Below are 17,849 nucleotides of genomic sequence, written 5' to 3'. Positions count from 1 at the left end.
TCTCCTCTATCATCTCCTCTATCATCTCCATCTCCTCTATCATCTCCTCTATCATCTCCATCTCCTCTATCATCTCCATCTCCTCTATCATCTCCATCTCCTCTATGATTTCCATCTCCTCTATCATCTCCATCTCCTCTATCATCTCCTCTATCATCTCCATCTCCTCTATCATCTCCTCTATCATCTCCATCTCCTCTATCATCTCCATCTCCTCTATCATCTCCATGTCCTCTATCATCTCCTCTATCATCTCCATCTCCTCTATCATCTCCTCTATCATCTCCATCTCCTCTATCATCTCCATGTCCTCTATCATCTCCTCTATCATCTCCATCTCCTCTATCATCTCCATCTCCTCTATCATCTCCTCTATCATCTCCATCTCCTCTATCATCTCCATCTCCTCTATCATCTCCATCTCCTCTATCATCTCCTCTATCATCTCCATCTCCTCTATCATCTCCATCTCCTATCATCTCCATGTCCTCTATCATCTCCTCTATCATCTCCATCTCCTCTATCATCTCCTCTATCATCTCCATCTCCTCTATCATCTCCTCTATCATCTCCATCTCCTCTATCATCTCCTCTATCATCTCCATCTTCTCTATCATCTCCATCTCCTCTATCATCTCCTCTATCATCTCCATCTCCTCTATCATCTCCTCTATCATCTCCATCTCCTCTATCATCTCCATCTCCTCTATCATCTCCTCTATCATCTCCATCTCCTCTATCATCTCCTCTATCATCTCCATCTCCTCTATCATCTCCTCTATCATCTCCATCTCCTCTATCATCTCCTCTATCATCTCCATCTCCTCTATCATCTCCATCTCCATCTCCTCTATCATCTCCATCTCCTCTATCATCTCCTCTATCATCTCCATCTCCTCTATCATCTCCTCTATCATCTCCATCTCCTCTATCATCTCCTCTATCATCTCCATCTCCTCTATCATCTCCATCTCCTCTATCATCTCCTCTATCATCTCCATCTCCTCTATCATCTCCTCTATCATCTCCATCTCCTCTATCATCTCTAACATCTCTTCTAACATCTCCATCATGTTCAGAGTCTGTTATCATTGGCAGCCGTTCTATATGGAGAAGGAGCTGCTATTTATATCCCTGATAATCTTTATGCACTCCATGTTTCAACTGCAGGATGATGTATTTTTGATGTGTCCTGTATTACTACATGCTGAGTAAATTGTGTGTGTGTATAGTGTGTGTGTGTGTGTGTGTGTGTGTGTCTAGTGTGTGTGTCTAGTGTGTGTGTAGTGTATATAGTGTGTGTGTATAGTGTGTGTCTAGTGTGTGTGTCTAGTGTGTGTGTAGTGTATATAGTGTGTGTGTAGTGTATATAGTGTGTGTGTGTATAGTGTGTGTGTCTAGTGTGTGTGTAGTGTATATAGAGTGTAGTGTATATAGTGTGTGTGTATAGTGTGTGGGTAGTGTATATAGTGTGTGTATATAGTGTGTGTGTATAGTGTGTGTGTAGTGTATATAGTGTGTGTGTGTCTAGTGTGTGTGTAGTGTATATAGTGTGTGTGTGGTGTATATAGTGTGTGTGTGTATAGTGTGTGTGTAGTGTATATAGTGTGTGTGTGTATAGTGTGTGTGTCTAGTGTGTGTGTAGTGTATATAGTGTGTGTGTAGTGTATATAGTGTGTGTGTATAGTGTGTGTGAGTGTATATAGTGTATGTGTGTATAGTGTGTGTGTCTAGTGTGTGTGTAGTGTATATAGTGTGTGTGTGTGTATAGTGTGTGTGTGTGTGTAGTGTGTATAGTGTGTGTATGTGTCTGGTGTGTGTGTGTATAGTGTGTGTGTGTGTGTAGTGTGTATAGTGTGTGTGTAGTGTATATAGTGTGTGTGTGTATAGTGTGTGTGTGTAGTGTGTATAGTGTGTGTAGTGTGTATAGTGTGTGTGTGTGTAGTGTGTATAGTGTGTGTAGTGTGTCTAGTGTGTGTGTGTAGTGTGTCTAGTGTGTGTGTGTAGTGTGTGTAGTGTGTATAGTGTGTGTGTGTGTGTGTGTAGTGTATATAGTGTGTGTGTGTGTCTGGTGTGTGTGTGTAGTGTATATACTGTGTGTGTGTGTATAGTGTGTGTGTGTGTAGTGTGTATAGTGTGTGTGTGTAGTGTGTATATAGTGTGTGTGTGTCTGGTGTGTGTGTGTAGTGTATATAGTGTGTGTGTGTATAGTGTGTGTGTGTGTAGTGTGTATAGTGTGTGTGTGTAGTGTGTGTATAGTGTGTGTGTGTAGTGTATATAGTGTGTGTGTGTGTGTCTGGTGTGTGTGTGTAGTGTATATAGTGTGTGTATAGTGTGTGTGTAGTGTATATAGTGTGTGTGTGTGTGTATAGTGTGTGTGTGTAGTGTATATAGTGTGTGTGTGTATAGTGTGTGTGTGTGTAGTGTATATAGTGTGTGTGTGTATAGTGTGTGTGTGTGTCTGGTGTGTGTGTAGTGTATATAGTGTGTGTGTATAGTGTGTGTGTGTAGTGTGTGTATAGTGTGTGTGTGTGTAGTGTATATAGTGTGTGTGTGTGTCTGGTGTGTGTGTGTAGTGTATATAGTGTGTGTGTGTATAGTGTGTGTGTGTGTAGTGTGTATAGTGTGTGTGTGTAGTGTGTGTCTGGTGTGTGTGTGTAGTGTATATAGTGTGTGTGTATAGTGTGTGTGTGTGTAGTGTGTATAGTGTGTGTGTGTAGTGTGTGTATAGTGTGTGTGTGTAGTGTATATAGTGTGTGTGTGTGTGTAGTGTATATAGTGTGTGTATAGTGTGTGTGTGTAGTGTATATAGTGTGTGTGTGTATAGTGTGTGTGTGTGTAGTGTATATAGTGTGTGTGTGTGTATAGTGTGTGTGTGTGTGTAGTGTGTATAGTGTGTGTGTGTAGTGTGTGTATAGTGTGTGTGTGTAGTGTATATAGTGTGTGTGTGTGTCTGGTGTGTGTGTGTAGTGTATATAGTGTGTGTGTGTGTAGTGTATATAGTGTGTGTGTGTATAGTGTGTGTGTGTGTAGTGTATATAGTGTGTGTGTATAGTGTGTGTGTGTGTAGTGTGTATAGTGTGTGTGTGTAGTGTATATAGTGTGTGTGTGTGTGTAGTGTATATAGTGTGTGTATAGTGTGTGTGTGTGTAGTGTATATAGTGTGTGTGTGTATAGTGTGTGTGTGTGTAGTGTATATAGTGTGTGTGTGTGTATAGTGTGTGTGTGTGTGTGTAGTGTGTGTAGTGTGTGTATAGTGTGTGTGTGTCTGGTGTGTGTGTGTGTAGTGTATATAGTGTGTGTGTATAGTGTGTGTGTGTGTAGTGTATATAGTGTGTGTGTGTATAGTGTGTGTGTGTGTAGTGTGTATAGTGTGTGTGTGTAGTGTATATAGTGTGTGTGTGTATAGTGTGTGTGTGTGTAGTGTATATAGTGTGTGTGTGTATAGTGTGTGTGTGTATAGTGTGTGTGTGTGTAGTGTGTATAGTGTGTGTGTGTAGTGTATATAGTGTGTGTGTGTATAGTGTGTATGTGTGTAGTGTATATAGTGTGTGTGTGTATAGTGTGTGTGTGTATAGTGTGTGTGTGTGTAGTGTGTATAGTGTGTGTGTGTGTGTAGTGTATATAGTGTGTGTGTGTATAGTGTGTGTGTGTATAGTGTGTGTGTGTGTAGTGTGTATAGTGTGTGTGTGTAGTGTATATAGTGTGTGTGTGTATAGTGTGTATGTGTGTAGTGTATATAGTGTGTGTGTGTATAGTGTGTGTGTGTGTAGTGTGTATAGTGTGTGTGTGTAGTGTATATAGTGTGTGTGTGTGTAGTGTATATAGTGTGTGTGTGTATAGTGTGTGTGTGTGTAGTGTGTATAGTGTGTGTGTATGTAGTGTATATGGTGTATATGTAGTAGATATTTAATTGTTTACTGTTTAAAGGCTGTAATTAGTGACTAACACGCGTGTGGATTTGGTATAATACTGAACACTGATTTTTTGCTCGTTTGTGTCCTGGTGTTTAGATGCCAAGCCACACCTGAATAAAAATGGGAAAAGGGGCGGAGCTGCAGGCGGGTCTTCGTTCTTCACCTGGTTCATGGTTTTGGCTCTTCTGGGCGTCTGGACCTCCGTCGCTGTCGTTTATTTTGATCTGGTGGATTATCAGGGAGTGATCGGTGAGTCCATCATCATCATCTTCATCATCATCCCCAGTGTGTATGTTATCTTACAGGAGGTGTCATTATTAAACCTGCATTAAAGCGTACAGGTGTCTTTCTCAGGGATGCATCGCCTGTGTTTCCTTCAGTAATAATAATAATAATAAAATCTGCTGAATATCACAGTACATCTCTTAACTGATCATCAGCATGTGTATATTTCTGTTTGTTCTGATTTAAGTAAACTGTAATAATATATTTGAATTAGAGAGAGAGTGTGTGTGTGTGTGTGTGTGTGTGTGTGTGTATGTATATATATATATATATATATATATATATATATATATATATATATATATATATATATATATATATATATTCTGGTCTTAATTTTACATGCAGCCAAGGCAAAGGACTTGCGGTATAATATTTCAGAGATTTTACAAGGTATGACTTTACATTCAATAACATACATGAAATATCTCCTCCTTCATCACACACCGACGCTGGGCACAAGCTCTCAGCAAGTTAGAAATAATAGATTATAAAAAGACAGACAGACCGGCCACTTTATTAGGAACAGTCATGTATAAAATCATGCAGCTACACGTCAAGAGCTTCAATTAACCTTCATATCAAACACCAGAACGGAGGAAAAAGGTAGTAACAAAAGCAAGAACTTGTAGAGACGAGTAAACTGATAAAGTTAAAATAATAATGAGGGTAAAAATAATCATATCTAAACATTATAAAATAAAACTGTTAGTTAGATATTTAAAGCACACAAATCACTGAATTAAATATCAATGAATTCACCAGGTAAACTCTCGTCCTACGATGCTGATGGTGATGGAGACTTCGATGTGGAAGACGCTAAGGTCCTGCTGGGTGGGTGCACAAACTTATTCACATTCATCAAAGTATATTACAGAGTATTTATTACATTTCTGTTTCTGTTGCATGGCTGACTTTGGTTCATTTTTGTTCCACCGCAAATACAAACTGCATGTGCATGAAAGTGTGTGTGTGTGTATATATGTGTGTGTGTGTGTGTGTGTGTGTGTGTGCGTGCGTGTGTGCGTGCGTGTGTGTAAGAAGATTTACTTCAGAATTAAGTTGAGCTGCAGTGTTACTCAGGACTGCTTTATACTTCTGCACTGTAGTGTGTTAGTGTGTTTGAGATGGAGGGGATTATGGGTAAGTGTGGCACAGAGGTGTTCCTCACAGCGCATCGTGTGTCCACTGTGCTTTGAGTCACCTGGCCTTCAGGTGAGCTCTGATTGGAGCTCTGATTGAGGCAGGGCTTGAGACCTGAGACTCTTCCTCAAATTTCCTCAGGGCTTTCAGAGTAATGTTGCACAAATACATCTCAAGTTTAACCACTAAATCATTCCTCAATTGTCTTCCAGAGATTTCCGTGTACCAGGTTGGGACCGGAGGGGGTTGGGGGCGTGGCAATTTGTTTAAACAAACAAAACAAAACTTGTACTACATACCTCATGACAGAAACTGATTTTTAAAAATCTCTCACTAGTTGTAAGTTCTTCACGCTGTTAGTGTGGGTAATAAACAGTCTGGCTTCGGACAGAACGATCAGAAGAGGCTTGATCACTGCTGTAGTTCATTATAACGTGCATTTAATCCTGCAGGATCTCACACTCTACTTCTAATGGACTCGCAGTAAACACACAGTGTAGGAGTGTAAACCACAGCATTATGAACCACTCGATACTGCTGAATACAGACGAGTGAAAACATGTGGAAACATCTGAGAACATCTGAGAAACTCTTTCAGTGAGTTATAAACCTCGCCAAAACTCCTCACACACAGTTCCTTTCTCTTTCCTCTGCACTGTTCAAAAGCATGTTCTGCCCATGCTGTAGTGTTTTATTCCCCTAATGTACACGTGAATATGGAGAGACACGGCCATGTGGCCTGGAGCACAGACACGTATCTGACAGTGCAGGTTCGCAGATGCGCTCTCGCAGATGTATAAACCAGGTTTCAATGGTGTACACTACTGCAGGGTTTAGTGCACAGCTGTAGAGTCTCTGCATGTCGTCTTGCTTTGCTTCTCACACTTTAACTTTGAACTTTTATGACTTTATTTCCTTCAGCTCTAGTTTCCTACTAAACCTCACCTTTAACTTCCACTCCCTCTGTTTTTCCATTTTCCTTCTCCACCACCGTGTTTCCCATTTCTCTTTCCCTCCGTTGTTCTTCCCTTTCTCTCTCTCTCTCTCTCTCTCTCTCTCTGCCTCTCTCTCTCTCCTCCCTGTTCCACGTTTGAATAGGACTGACTCGAGACGGCAGTACAGAAAGCTCAGAGTCCCTCGAGGAAGTGCTTGATATTTTAGCTGAAGAAGGTTCTGACTGGTTTCAAGGCTTCTTCACGTTCCTCTATGACGTTATGAGTCCGTTTGAAACGGTCGAGGACGATGAATCTGATGCTGTGACAGACGACGTTTCCAGCACGTCTCAGACCGAAGGGGTTCAGGGTCAAAAGACGTGCGTCATTTTAGGACTTCAGAACCAGTAATTTGGATTTTTCACAGCGCGCACACACGCACACACGCACACACACACACACACACACACACACACTTTTCTGGAGGAGATTTTATTCTCAGACTCGGATATTCTCTCGTAAGGAAGAATTTTTTACATTTACAGCAGTCACAAGGACTTGTAAAATTCTTGCTGTTTTTCAGTTGTAAATATTGGGAGTGTGAAACACGGCTGTTTTCCTTCTGCAGCACTTTTGTAAAAACTATTTAATGACGATGTAAAACATGGCTTTTATCTGCAGCCGAGGCCTGTGCTGATATTTAATAGTTATAATCCTGTAACCGCTGAATCTCTTATCCCTGTTTACAATATTATCGCTCCGTATTTATCACATTCTGAGCAGTGACTCATTCGGCATGACCTTCATGTGACCTTCATGTACTCATCATGTCTCGTTTCTCAGCGAAGACTCAACCTCGGCTCGGCGTTTTATACGCAGTAGTGAGGCGCTGATGAACGCTGGAGCTGATGCACTGATGTTCCTGAACTGAACTGTACTCTGGAAATGTAATCTTATCTCCACTTTCGGTCTGTAAGGTGCTTTAGGAAACAGTCGACCTCCTGCACGCGCACACACACACACACACACACACACACACACACACACACACACACTTAAATTGAGTTGCTTAAATTGTTCCCCAGCTAGGTGCCCTACTGAGGGGGAATGCAGGAGTATTGAGGATGTACATCTCAGCACACGTCTTTTGGACATTTTCCACGTTTCTTCTTCTGCTGTGTTTCTGCACGTCACTGCTTCTGTATCTGACTTTAAACACACGACTGACGTGTTCAGGTTTTACTATTTAACACGTTTAATATGATTCCTGTGCTGTTTTTGTGGATGACTTTATCACTAACGATCTTCAGAGCAATAATTGTGTTTTCAGGTGAGTTTCAGCCTGCGGTGTTTATTAACTCTGTACTGATGATTAACTTTCTCTCGGAGATGTTCTTCATCTCTCTGAGACTTCCTGCTTTATTCACATCTACTGTTTTATATCAGAAATGTGAACGTTATTAACATGTTATTGCTGCTTTAGAGACCTCAGTCTGGCATTACTGGAATTTAACCAGTGTTTTAAAAGATAAAGGAAAGAGACCGCCGTCTTATACAACCACCAAAAACCCCTGGTGTAATTTTATTTGGGCCCGCTTAAATTTTTTGCATCACCACAGCGGCTGCACCTCTTAGACCGTGTATTAATGAAAGGTGAAGCTCAGCAGCGTCACCTTCGGGCTGTAAGCGGACTCGGACAGCGTTGTGTTTAAATTCAGAGATAAGCCTGTGGGAGACAACAAGCAGCACTCAGAAACCCTGTCTACCTCACAAACCTTCTCCTAAAGAGTAAACAGAGCAGTGCTGATGGTTAAACATTAACAGTCCTGTGTGTTAATAAACCCCTCGTGATTCTGACATCTCAGCTGACGGTAAAGTGTCGTAACACTGAGTTAATCATTTAACACAATCTTTCATTTAACATGCAAGTAAACACTTCATAACCCTTTTCTGTAGTAATAATAATAATAATAATAATAATAATAATAATAATAATGCTGTAATGTGACAGGTCTGCTGCTGATTATATTTTATAATCTTTACTTTATCATCCTGAAGCAGAGACTTCTTTAAACATTAGATCCTGTAGTTTGATTAAAGGAACACAGACGTGCAGTTTAACATGAGCACAGTTACACAACACACTCGAGTGTTTACTGTTTCAGCTCGGTGTTGTGTGTAAGGAGCCAAACTGTTAATAATAATAATAATAATAATAATAATAATAACGATGGATATCCTTTAAACCTGAATGCGCTCGCTTACACACGCCTTCTCCGAATCCTACAGAGCAGACCTGTGGAGATATTCAACTTTCACATCAGTGTTACGGGTTACGAAGGTTTCATCTGTAATTTAAAATACAAATTATATTAAAAATACCACCATGTAAATAACTGACTCGGTCGTCACTGGTTTAAGATCTCAGGATCTCAGGATGTTCTCAGGCAGTGTTCTTCAGAACGGATGGCTTTATGGGATTGTCATCACCTGATTGTAAAGGAGAGACGTGTTAGGAGCGTTATAGTGAGGTTTGACTGGCTGTTTGTTCAGGACATGTGTATACTGAGACGATTATTTACCGTGTGTGTGTGTGTGTGTGTGTGTGTTTTCCTCCATCATGTATCAGAGGAGAAACCAGGAGATTTGTCCAGGAATAAAGGTATTTTAATTAAAGCCAGCGTTTTTGTGTGAAACCAGGCGTTGTTGTTTTGCATGGTGATTGTGCATTGTGGTGTTAGTTTGGATGCTGATTAACAGAATTAGCCGTGAGAGTGTGTGGAGTTTGAGAATCTGCTTTAACGTGTGGTGATTTGAGAAGGTCGGTGGATTTTTAAGCATCAGATATACGATGTGCTTTGTTTCTCGTTATTTTAACTAATTTTAGGTAGAATGTATATAATAACTGGAGGTGTTTGGCTGTTTAAGGGTTTGTGAGGTGACCTCCAGTCAGGGGAAATGCCTAGATCAGAAAATGTCAAAATAATTCCTTATTAAAGGTAAATATCTGCAGTGATCCAGACATGGTGTTTGACTAAACTCGGGTGATTTGCACGAACAGCCTGCCGTGTGGAGTGTAAACACTCGGCTGTAACGATTACATCATCATTAAAACTCTCACTCTGTAGAACATCCTCACGCCAAAGACGTTGGTCTGAAACTGAGAGAAGCTCTTAAAGAGCAGCTCACCATCATCCACGAGAGAGTGGAGGCCAGAAAGATCGCCAAGATGGCGCTGGCGGAGGTGAGGAGCATCCTGGCCAAGGAGGAGGAGGAGAAGGTCCTGGAGCGGATCAGAGAGGAATCTGAGCTTAAAGCCTGGGAGAGAGCGGAGGCTCGACTCCGAGAGGAAGGAGAACGGATAGAGAGGGAGGATGTGGAAAAGGCCATGGAGAGGATCAGGAGAGAGAAAGAGGAGAGAGAGAGAACGGCAAAGAAGGTCAAAACAAAAGAAGAAGAGGAAAAGGCGGGGAAAGAGAAGAAAACGCTCGATAAAGCTGCTGACGTCTGGGACAGAAATCCTGAGAAAGATGGAAAAGAAGCTAAAAAGCCCAAAAAGAAGCAGTAAGACGTCGTTAATGTAAAGAACAGATGTGTTATGAGGGTTTTGGTCCAGTTATGGATCAGGTTTATAGTTCAGAACAACAGTTTTACATATTAAATAAAAACTAAAGATCCACAGAGTAACAACAATTTTAAATAAAAATAAATAAATAAAATAAGACGTAACTGTGAGAAACGGTGAACACGTCCAAGTTTAACTTCAGATATTTTATTCAGAGGGTCAGCACTTTTACACACAACTTTACTCCTTCTGAATTTTACAAAGTAGTGTTTTGTGTGTGTGTGTGTGTGTGTGAGACAGCGTTCACTCTGGCTCGGTCTCTGATTTTACTGAAATGAATAAACACTAGAAGAAGCGTTTGGTTTGGTCACTGGATGAGTATAGAGATGATTTTAACTGCTGAAGAAGAAAGAAGGTGCAGTGAAACTGTGATGTTGTTTCTTGAAGACAGGTGGAGACTTTTATTATGTAAAACACCGGTCTGTGCTGTCATCTCTCTGATTTCCTTTCATGTTTTCATGAATAAAAATGTGTGGAACAAAAGTAAGCCAAACATCAGTTCAGTACCTGAGGTAGCGGTCGATAATTATGGGTTGATCTGAACCTAATCTCTTTTGCACTACATTTGAAAGACGTGTTTTTTTATAAGATGTCATACCTGGTGTGTGTGCATCCACATGTGGAAACCCTCAGGACTGAAGGAGAAGCCAGATGTTACGGCCTCTGGACCGTCCGCTCCTGCTGAAGGTAAAAATCACACGCAGGAGAACACTGTTAGTTGATTATTAATGAAAACACGTACAGTTGTGTTGAATGATTGTTCATGGATGGGAATAAATTAATGATGACATCATCCTGGGTTTTAGGAACAAACTTTGATGACAACTTCATAATGCAGCTCTTCTTCAGTAGAAATCATTATTACAGCCGTTCATTTTTGTAAATGTTTACCTAATTTAAACATGCTTTATACCCGCGGCCCAAACGTGTACCAGCGTCTTCCTGCTGCACGCTGGGTCACTATCGCTGACCTTCGTGCTCCACAAACCGAACACACTACTATCTTCTCTGGAGAAAAGTGGATTATTAACCCTGTGTGTGTGTGTGTGTGTGTGTGTACTATTCCCCTGATAAACACACTGGTTTGAAGATGACTCGTTTTATCATGTTGATAAACTGATATTACTGCACACGTTGCACATCACTGTTCTGTAACCCAGCTGAAAAAGCTCACTCATATCCATCGAGCTTAACGCTCTGAACTCACGTCAGAATCAGAAGCGGTTTTGTGTTATCTTCAGTATCAGGGATGTGTAGCATTTCTGTTCTTCACTGTCCCAACACTTATGCTTCATCCTGTCATTACTGAAGCAGCTAGTTTAGTCAACAGGACGGGAAAGCACTAGTCTGTTAAAAAATACAAACTGTTGTGAGAATTAAAGTATAACTTATTGTTACGCCGTGTGACCCGTGAAAACCATGAACTTGTAGCTGCTCCAGCAACTTTTCCCCGTGTTCTCCAGCCCCAGAGCCGGTGGAAGAGGAACAGATCCACGCTGCTAAAGTTGAAGAAACAGCTGAGTTTCCTGCAGGTATGAAATAAAATCACAGCTGTTAAGGTGATCAGGAAATTTAACAAGCGGTACGATGTGTACGTGAGAAATGTAAAATAAATAATGTCGAATAAAGATGTGAATTTATGTACAGATCAGGCTTCAGATCACTCGTGATGCAGTGAACAGACCTGTAGTACATATATTTTATATAGTGTGGATGTAAATGAATAAGGAATACATTATTCTTTGCTGTTTGCACACCAACCCTCTTCCTGGAGATCTGCCTTCCTGAAGATTTTAGCTCCAACCATAATGGTTCCCACCTGACCATCTAATCATCGCCTTCAGAAGTTCTTGATCAACTAAAACAGATGCACTAGATTTTGATTGGAGATAAAACCTTCAGGAAGGTAGATCTCAAGGAAGATGGTTGGTGACCACTGCTCAAGAGACGTGTGTGTGTGTGTGTGTGTAAATTATGAAATACTCAACCCTGCCCTTCTGACACTAACAAATCATGGCAGGGTTAAAGTCTCAGAGATGCCAGTTTTCTCCATTCTGATGTTTGTTGTGAACATTAACTGATGTTCTCGACCTGTATCTGCACGATTTTACACTTTGAGCTGCTGCCACATGATTGGTTGATTGGATAAGTTCATGAATGAGCAGGCATACAAATGTTCCTAATAAAATGGCTATACTGTACATAACTTAATATAGTTGAGTATTGCACTATTTACGTGGCCATCCTTTTACATTTCCACACCATTCTTGGGAGATCCTTCCCAAAATGCATGGCCTTGAGGTACAGTTAATAGAAATATCTTGTATATAATTAAATAATCAATTAAGTACAACAATAAACAGAACATGAAGAAAATTTAAATACATTCCTCAGAGGCTCAGGCAGTGGAGGAGGAGCCTGAAGCTTTAGAGGAGGAGGAGCCTGAAACAGTGGAGGAGGAGCCTGATGATGTGGAAGAGGAGCCTGAGGATGTGGAGGAGGAGCCTGAGGACGTGGAGGAGGAGCCTGAGGACGTGGAGGAGGAGCCTGAGGACGTGAAGGAGGAAGTAAAACCACTGATGGAAGAAGAAGAGGTTCCTGAAGAAGAGCCTGAAGTGGTGGAGGATGAGCCAGAAATAGCAGATGATGTGTCTGTGGAAGAGGAGGCAGTGGAAGAAGCTGTGCTTGTTAAAGAGGCAGAGGAACCTGCCCCTGCTGAGGAAGCAGTTGAAGAGCCAGTTGAGGAACCTGCCCCTGCTGAGGAAGCAGTTGAAGAGCCAGTTGAGGAACCTGCCCCTGCTGAGGAAGCAGTTGAAGAGCCAGTTGAGGAAGCTGCCCCTGTTGGAGAGGCTGTAGAAGAGTTACTTTCTGTTGAGGAGACCAACGAGGGAGCATCAGTTGACGAAGGAGTAGTTGAGGAAACTGTTCCTGTTGAAGAAGCAAGTACTGTAGAAGAGGCCCTTAAGGAGGTTGCAACTACAGTTGAGGAAGTAGAAGAAGCAGCAGCAGTTGAAGAAACAGCAGAAGAACCTGTCCCTGTTGAAGTTGTTGTAGAAGAGGCATTGTCAGTTGAGGAAGTAGTGGAGGAGCATTCACCAGTGAAAGAGGGGGTGGAGGAAGTAGCACCTGTTGAAGAAACAGTAGAAGAACCTGCCTCTTTTGAAGAGGATGTAGAAGAGGCAGCTCCTACGGAGGAAGTGACGGAGGAGGCCTTAACAGAAGAGCCTGAGGGTGCAGAAGAAGAGCAGGGTAAGAATTCTTTTAACCTTCACTTTAGATTGTTTAAGCTACGTTCAGATGTTTAGCAGGTAACTTGTTCTGTAGGAAGATGCTGTAGTTCCTCCTCTGGATATTTTACACACGTGCAGTGCTGTCCAAAATCCTGACACCACGCTGAAGACCGAAAAATAATCATTTCCATTTAAAATGGTAAATAAATGAAGTTTCGTTGTCATGTTCTTGACGATGTTCGATAACACGTTTATCGTTGCTCTGAGACAAATGTTTGGGACGTTTTTATAACCAAACCCTGATTGATACTTCTCCAGAACTTCGTCCTGAACTTGTTTAGATGATGATGCGGTTTGTTTAGGTATGTTCTCTAATACCGCTGGGTTCCTCCAGGAACAGGTGTGTTTATATCGAGATCACCTGACACTGACACACACATACTCCATTCTACTGAAACTACCATCATGTGTCCATGGAAACTGAACCAGAACTCATTTATATTTCACACTGATGGGGGTGAATACTTATATAAATATGTTTATACTTGAGTTTGTGTGTAAAAAATTTTGTAAGTGAATATTTAAATGTAATAATGTTGAGACCTTCCATCACGTCTGCATTAACGTTCCTGTAGATGTGTTTGAAGCAGAAGACACGCTGGAAACAGAAGGATCAGGTGAGTTCACGTTACAATCAGATCTTTTTCTTTATAAAGTACTTCACACGTTTTTGACCGCGTTATACTTTTTCTCCTGACTATATTAGATGAAAGTTCCAGAAATGAGATGTTGAATTGAGATTGTAGGATTTGATCAGATTGGAGGTCTGATGTTTGTTGGTTTGTGTATTGGATATTTTAGAGGAGGAACCTGATGAACAGCCAGAAGAAGATGCAGGTGGGTCAGTAGAACACACGGCTGGATCCTAACCTCATTTACATTTCTCTAACCGACTTTTATACAAACGCTAATCTTATAACGGAGTCTGACTGAAACATTAATCATTAATCAAAACTCAAATACGAAAGCTTTGTCCATTTATTCCTTTATTTTATATCCTGGATTAGCTGCTTGATTAGAACATGGTCATTTAATTGAATCTCTTTCTGGACATTAATTTGTTTCTGTCTGTGATGTTTGAACAGAGGACGTAGAAGAACAGGACGAGGACGAGGACGAGACGACGGGTAACGCTCCATCGTTCGCTCTTTCTGAACCTTCATGTGCTTAGAATTAGGACTTCATTACAGAATCCCCCGAGCACACAGGAAACACTTATTATCCTCAAACCAGAATAAAGCTCAGATATGATTTAGATTAGGACACGTCCATCTCACACTGTGTGTGTGTGTGTGTGTGAGACTGTATGGTTGTGAGACTGTGTGTGTGTGTGAGAGAGTGTGTGCGAGAGTGAGTGTGTGTGAGACTGTATGATTGTGAGACCATGAGTGTGTGCGAGAGAGTGTGTGTGAGAGTGTGAGTGAGAGAGAGAGAGCGAGTGTGTGTGAGACTGTATGATTGTGAGACTGTGAGTGTGTGCGAGAGAGTGTGTGTGAGTGTGAGTGAGAGAGAGAGAGCGAGTGTGTGTGAGACTGTATGATTGTGAGACTGTGAGTGTGTGCAAGAGAGTGTGTGTGAGAGTGTGAGTGAGAGAGAGAGAGCGAGTGTGTGTGAGACTGTATGATTGTGAGACTGTGAGTGTGTGCGAGAGAGTGTGTGTGAGAGAGAGAGAGAGAGCGAGTGTGTGTGAGACTGTATGTGCACGTTTGTGTGTGTGTCAGAGAGAGAGAGCATGAGTGTGTGTGTGTGAGTGTGTGCGAGAGTGTGTGTGAGAGAATGAGAGTGTGTGTGTGTGAGAGAGAGCGAGTGTGTGTGAGACTGTGTGCGTGTGTGTGTGTGTGTGTGATAGTGTGTGCAAGAGAATGAGAGTGTGTGTGCGAGAGAATGAGTGTGTGTGAGACTGTGTGTGCATTTGTGTGTGTGTGTGCGCGCGAGAGAGAGAGCAAGTGTGTGCGAGAGAATGAGTGTGTGTGTGTGTGTGCGAGAGTTTCCAGACTGCTCCTGCTGTTCCTGTCCTCACATTACAGCTGTACAGGTGAGGTTGTGTGTACAGTTGTCTGAAGTATGTTGCTCGTTGCACTGTGTTGTAGAAACGTAAGTTTTGGCACCGTGTGTGGAGGCGGAGAGGATCATCCCACTACGACTGAGCAGCTGCAGCGGAGAACACCACCAGCATCCTGATCAACACCTTTAGGCTTTATTTTATTTTACCAGACGCTCAGATGTTTGAACGATCACACACCTGGTTTTCTCCTGTACTCGTTTGAGAAATTTTTCCCCGTAATTCCTCTTCCTGTTCCTTCTGACCTCGGCTCTGCTATTCCCACTCTGAGCTTTTCCTTATGTTTCTATTATACCTGAAAACGCCGTTGTTGAGAATCAGATGACTTCCTGTCTATTGAAGCTGCTTTGTGGGTGTGAGATCTTCACGTGTGTGTGTGTGTGTGTGTGTGGTGTGTTAATGTGAAGGTATGACACAAAGCTGCACTGACGTTTCTAATGGCTTTCACTCCTCACTTCAGAACTTAGAGAAAGGCGCAAGTTTTTGTTTGCTGTGCGTGTGTGCGTGTGTGTGTGTGCGCGCGCATGTGCCCTTTGAGCCGTGTTTATTGCAGAGCGATGAATCTCTTTGTGACGGTTCATTTTAATTGTACACACAGAGGCTTTCAGTGTTTGCAGGAGTTGACGGTAACTCACGAGCTGTGTGACGGATGCAGTTGCAGCCTGATCTAGTACCTTTTTTGTCTCGTTCTTTCATCATTATCATTATTTTGGATTTGGACTCAAACTACACGGTTCCGTTTCAGCGACACTGTTAACCTGAAAGTGGGTGTGTGCCAATACTTATAATCACATCACCATAAGCACCTAGATTTACTGAGTCATGGTTTATGATCATTGTGACGCTGGGGGAGAATGACTGTGTTCCACTTTCACCAGCATGTTTAATATTTTTTACTCTCAGTGGAACTGAACCATGACGAAATGACCACACGCTGTTTTAAATGTTGTGTTTTGAATGTCAGATACAGCGGTGTGCTGGAGATTATTGACCGCGTTCACACACACTGTTCAGCGCAGGTTTCCCAGCCGCTGTACAGAGACAGAACTCTCCTGATTAATCACGTCACAGCTCACACAGCAGGGTTTTATTCCTGTGATTTCAGTCCTTACACTTCTGTTGATGTGATGCTGATTTCTCACACACACACACACACACACACACACACACACACATTTAAAAATTCAGCTTTTAAACTTTTTTTCTTTCCCTAAAACACTTCAGGATGGTTTTTTTCTTAACACTTATGGAGTCAATGTGAATTTTTAAGGTGGTTTTAACTTTGGGTAATTTACAAATAGTGTTTTTTATTATTATTTTTATTATTATTATTATTTTAAAGTAGTTCTGTGGAGGTGTTTTAGTGGGAGACGTTTCTAAGCCATAAGTGGGACTTGGGATTTGGAGCAGAAAGAAACACAAACCAGCAATAAATCTTTCTGCAGGTGATTTAATTGCAGTTCTGGTTTAAACAGGATTTTATTTTGGATTAGGTTTACATGATATCCTGCTGTATGGGTCTAACACACTAAGTTATTGCAGATTTCGGGACTTTTGGGTCATAGTTCTGTAAGAAGGTCAGTTTTCTGTTTGAGTGCTGCAATAAAGGTTTGGGACAAAAACATATGACTTTGGTCTGATTTGTGTCAGTAATAATCAGGTTTATAGCTCAAATCAGAATAACACACTTCATGTTCCCACTGAAAATCAGATAAACTCTTAAATAACAACTTTACAGAAATCTGGATATAAAAATTTATTTATCCAATTTTAAGAAGCCATAACATGAGAAAACCTGAGTGTCCACTAGATGGCGCTCACAAACCGTTTATACACAGTTTACACTGAGTGGCCAATTCCTCAGCTCCACCGCCTACACTGACTAGATCATCTGTTACACTACACAAAATATTGGCACCCCTCTATCCCATCCACTACAGGAGCAGCCCTGAGGAGATATTGTTAATAATAATAATAATGATATGTTTAATATATACATTGCATTTCCAGCGCTCAAGGACGCTTGATCACGGACAAACACAAACTGAGAAACAATGAAAAACAATGAGCAATCAAACAAAATGAAAAACAGTACAGATAGTACGGTCACTGAGAAAAATGGATAGTAAGAGTTTAGGACAGAGAACACTGAGAAAACAGACACGCTTTTAATAACTCTGAGATGGATGTGATGTTGTGAAGCGTCAGAAGGAGAGAGCTCCAGATTTTAGGTGCTACTACACTGAAAGACCTGCCACATAGAGGAGAGACGAGATCTAGGGACAGCGGGTCCGAGCCCAGAGGACCTGAGAGAACGGCAGGTTGTAGGGTTTCTCTACAGTTCTGATCTTCTTTGCTGGTGTTTGCTTTGGACATGTAGATGAAGCAGTTTTCACAAAGATTGGGATTAGAGTATTCATGTGGAACATCTATAACAATCTCACTACAATCTCCCTTTTCATTCTGGTTCCTCTCAAGGTTCCTTCCTCATGTCTTCTCAGGGAGTTTTTTCCCCACCACCACCTCTGGCTTGTTCATTAGGGATAAATTTATATCTCTATCTGGATATCTCTAAAACTGCACTGTGGCAATGTC

At 41.5% G+C, this 17,849-nt stretch overlaps 1 protein-coding gene across 3 annotated transcripts in view; it reads left to right on the top strand.

Annotated features, from left to right (window-relative positions):
* The window catches only part of asph (aspartate beta-hydroxylase), a 25,688-nt gene extending 9,263 nt beyond the window's left edge, over nucleotides 1–16,425 (top strand). For 2 of the 3 annotated variants that reach the window (XM_053646976.1, XM_053646975.1), the window contains exons 2-11: nucleotides 4,014–4,166; nucleotides 4,551–4,595; nucleotides 4,968–5,036; nucleotides 10,536–10,589; nucleotides 11,366–11,434; nucleotides 12,297–13,151; nucleotides 13,768–13,809; nucleotides 13,994–14,029; nucleotides 14,278–14,319; nucleotides 15,283–16,425. In XM_053646976.1, coding sequence (XP_053502951.1) covers nucleotides 4,014–4,166; nucleotides 4,551–4,595; nucleotides 4,968–5,036; nucleotides 10,536–10,589; nucleotides 11,366–11,434; nucleotides 12,297–13,151; nucleotides 13,768–13,809; nucleotides 13,994–14,029; nucleotides 14,278–14,319; nucleotides 15,283–15,290 — 1,373 coding nt within the window. In that variant the 3' untranslated portion in view covers nucleotides 15,291–16,425. The remainder of the gene's footprint in view (nucleotides 1–4,013; nucleotides 4,167–4,550; nucleotides 4,596–4,967; nucleotides 5,037–10,535; nucleotides 10,590–11,365; nucleotides 11,435–12,296; nucleotides 13,152–13,767; nucleotides 13,810–13,993; nucleotides 14,030–14,277; nucleotides 14,320–15,282) is intronic. The other variant, XM_053646977.1, reaches the window with a different exon arrangement.
* The last annotated feature ends 1,424 nt before the right edge of the window (nucleotides 16,426–17,849 follow it).

This window comes from Ictalurus furcatus, chromosome 17 (genome assembly GCF_023375685.1).
Source record: "Ictalurus furcatus strain D&B chromosome 17, Billie_1.0, whole genome shotgun sequence".
NCBI classification, from domain to species: domain Eukaryota; kingdom Metazoa; phylum Chordata; class Actinopteri; order Siluriformes; family Ictaluridae; genus Ictalurus; species Ictalurus furcatus.
This window is presented reverse-complemented; position numbering and strand designations above follow the sequence as displayed.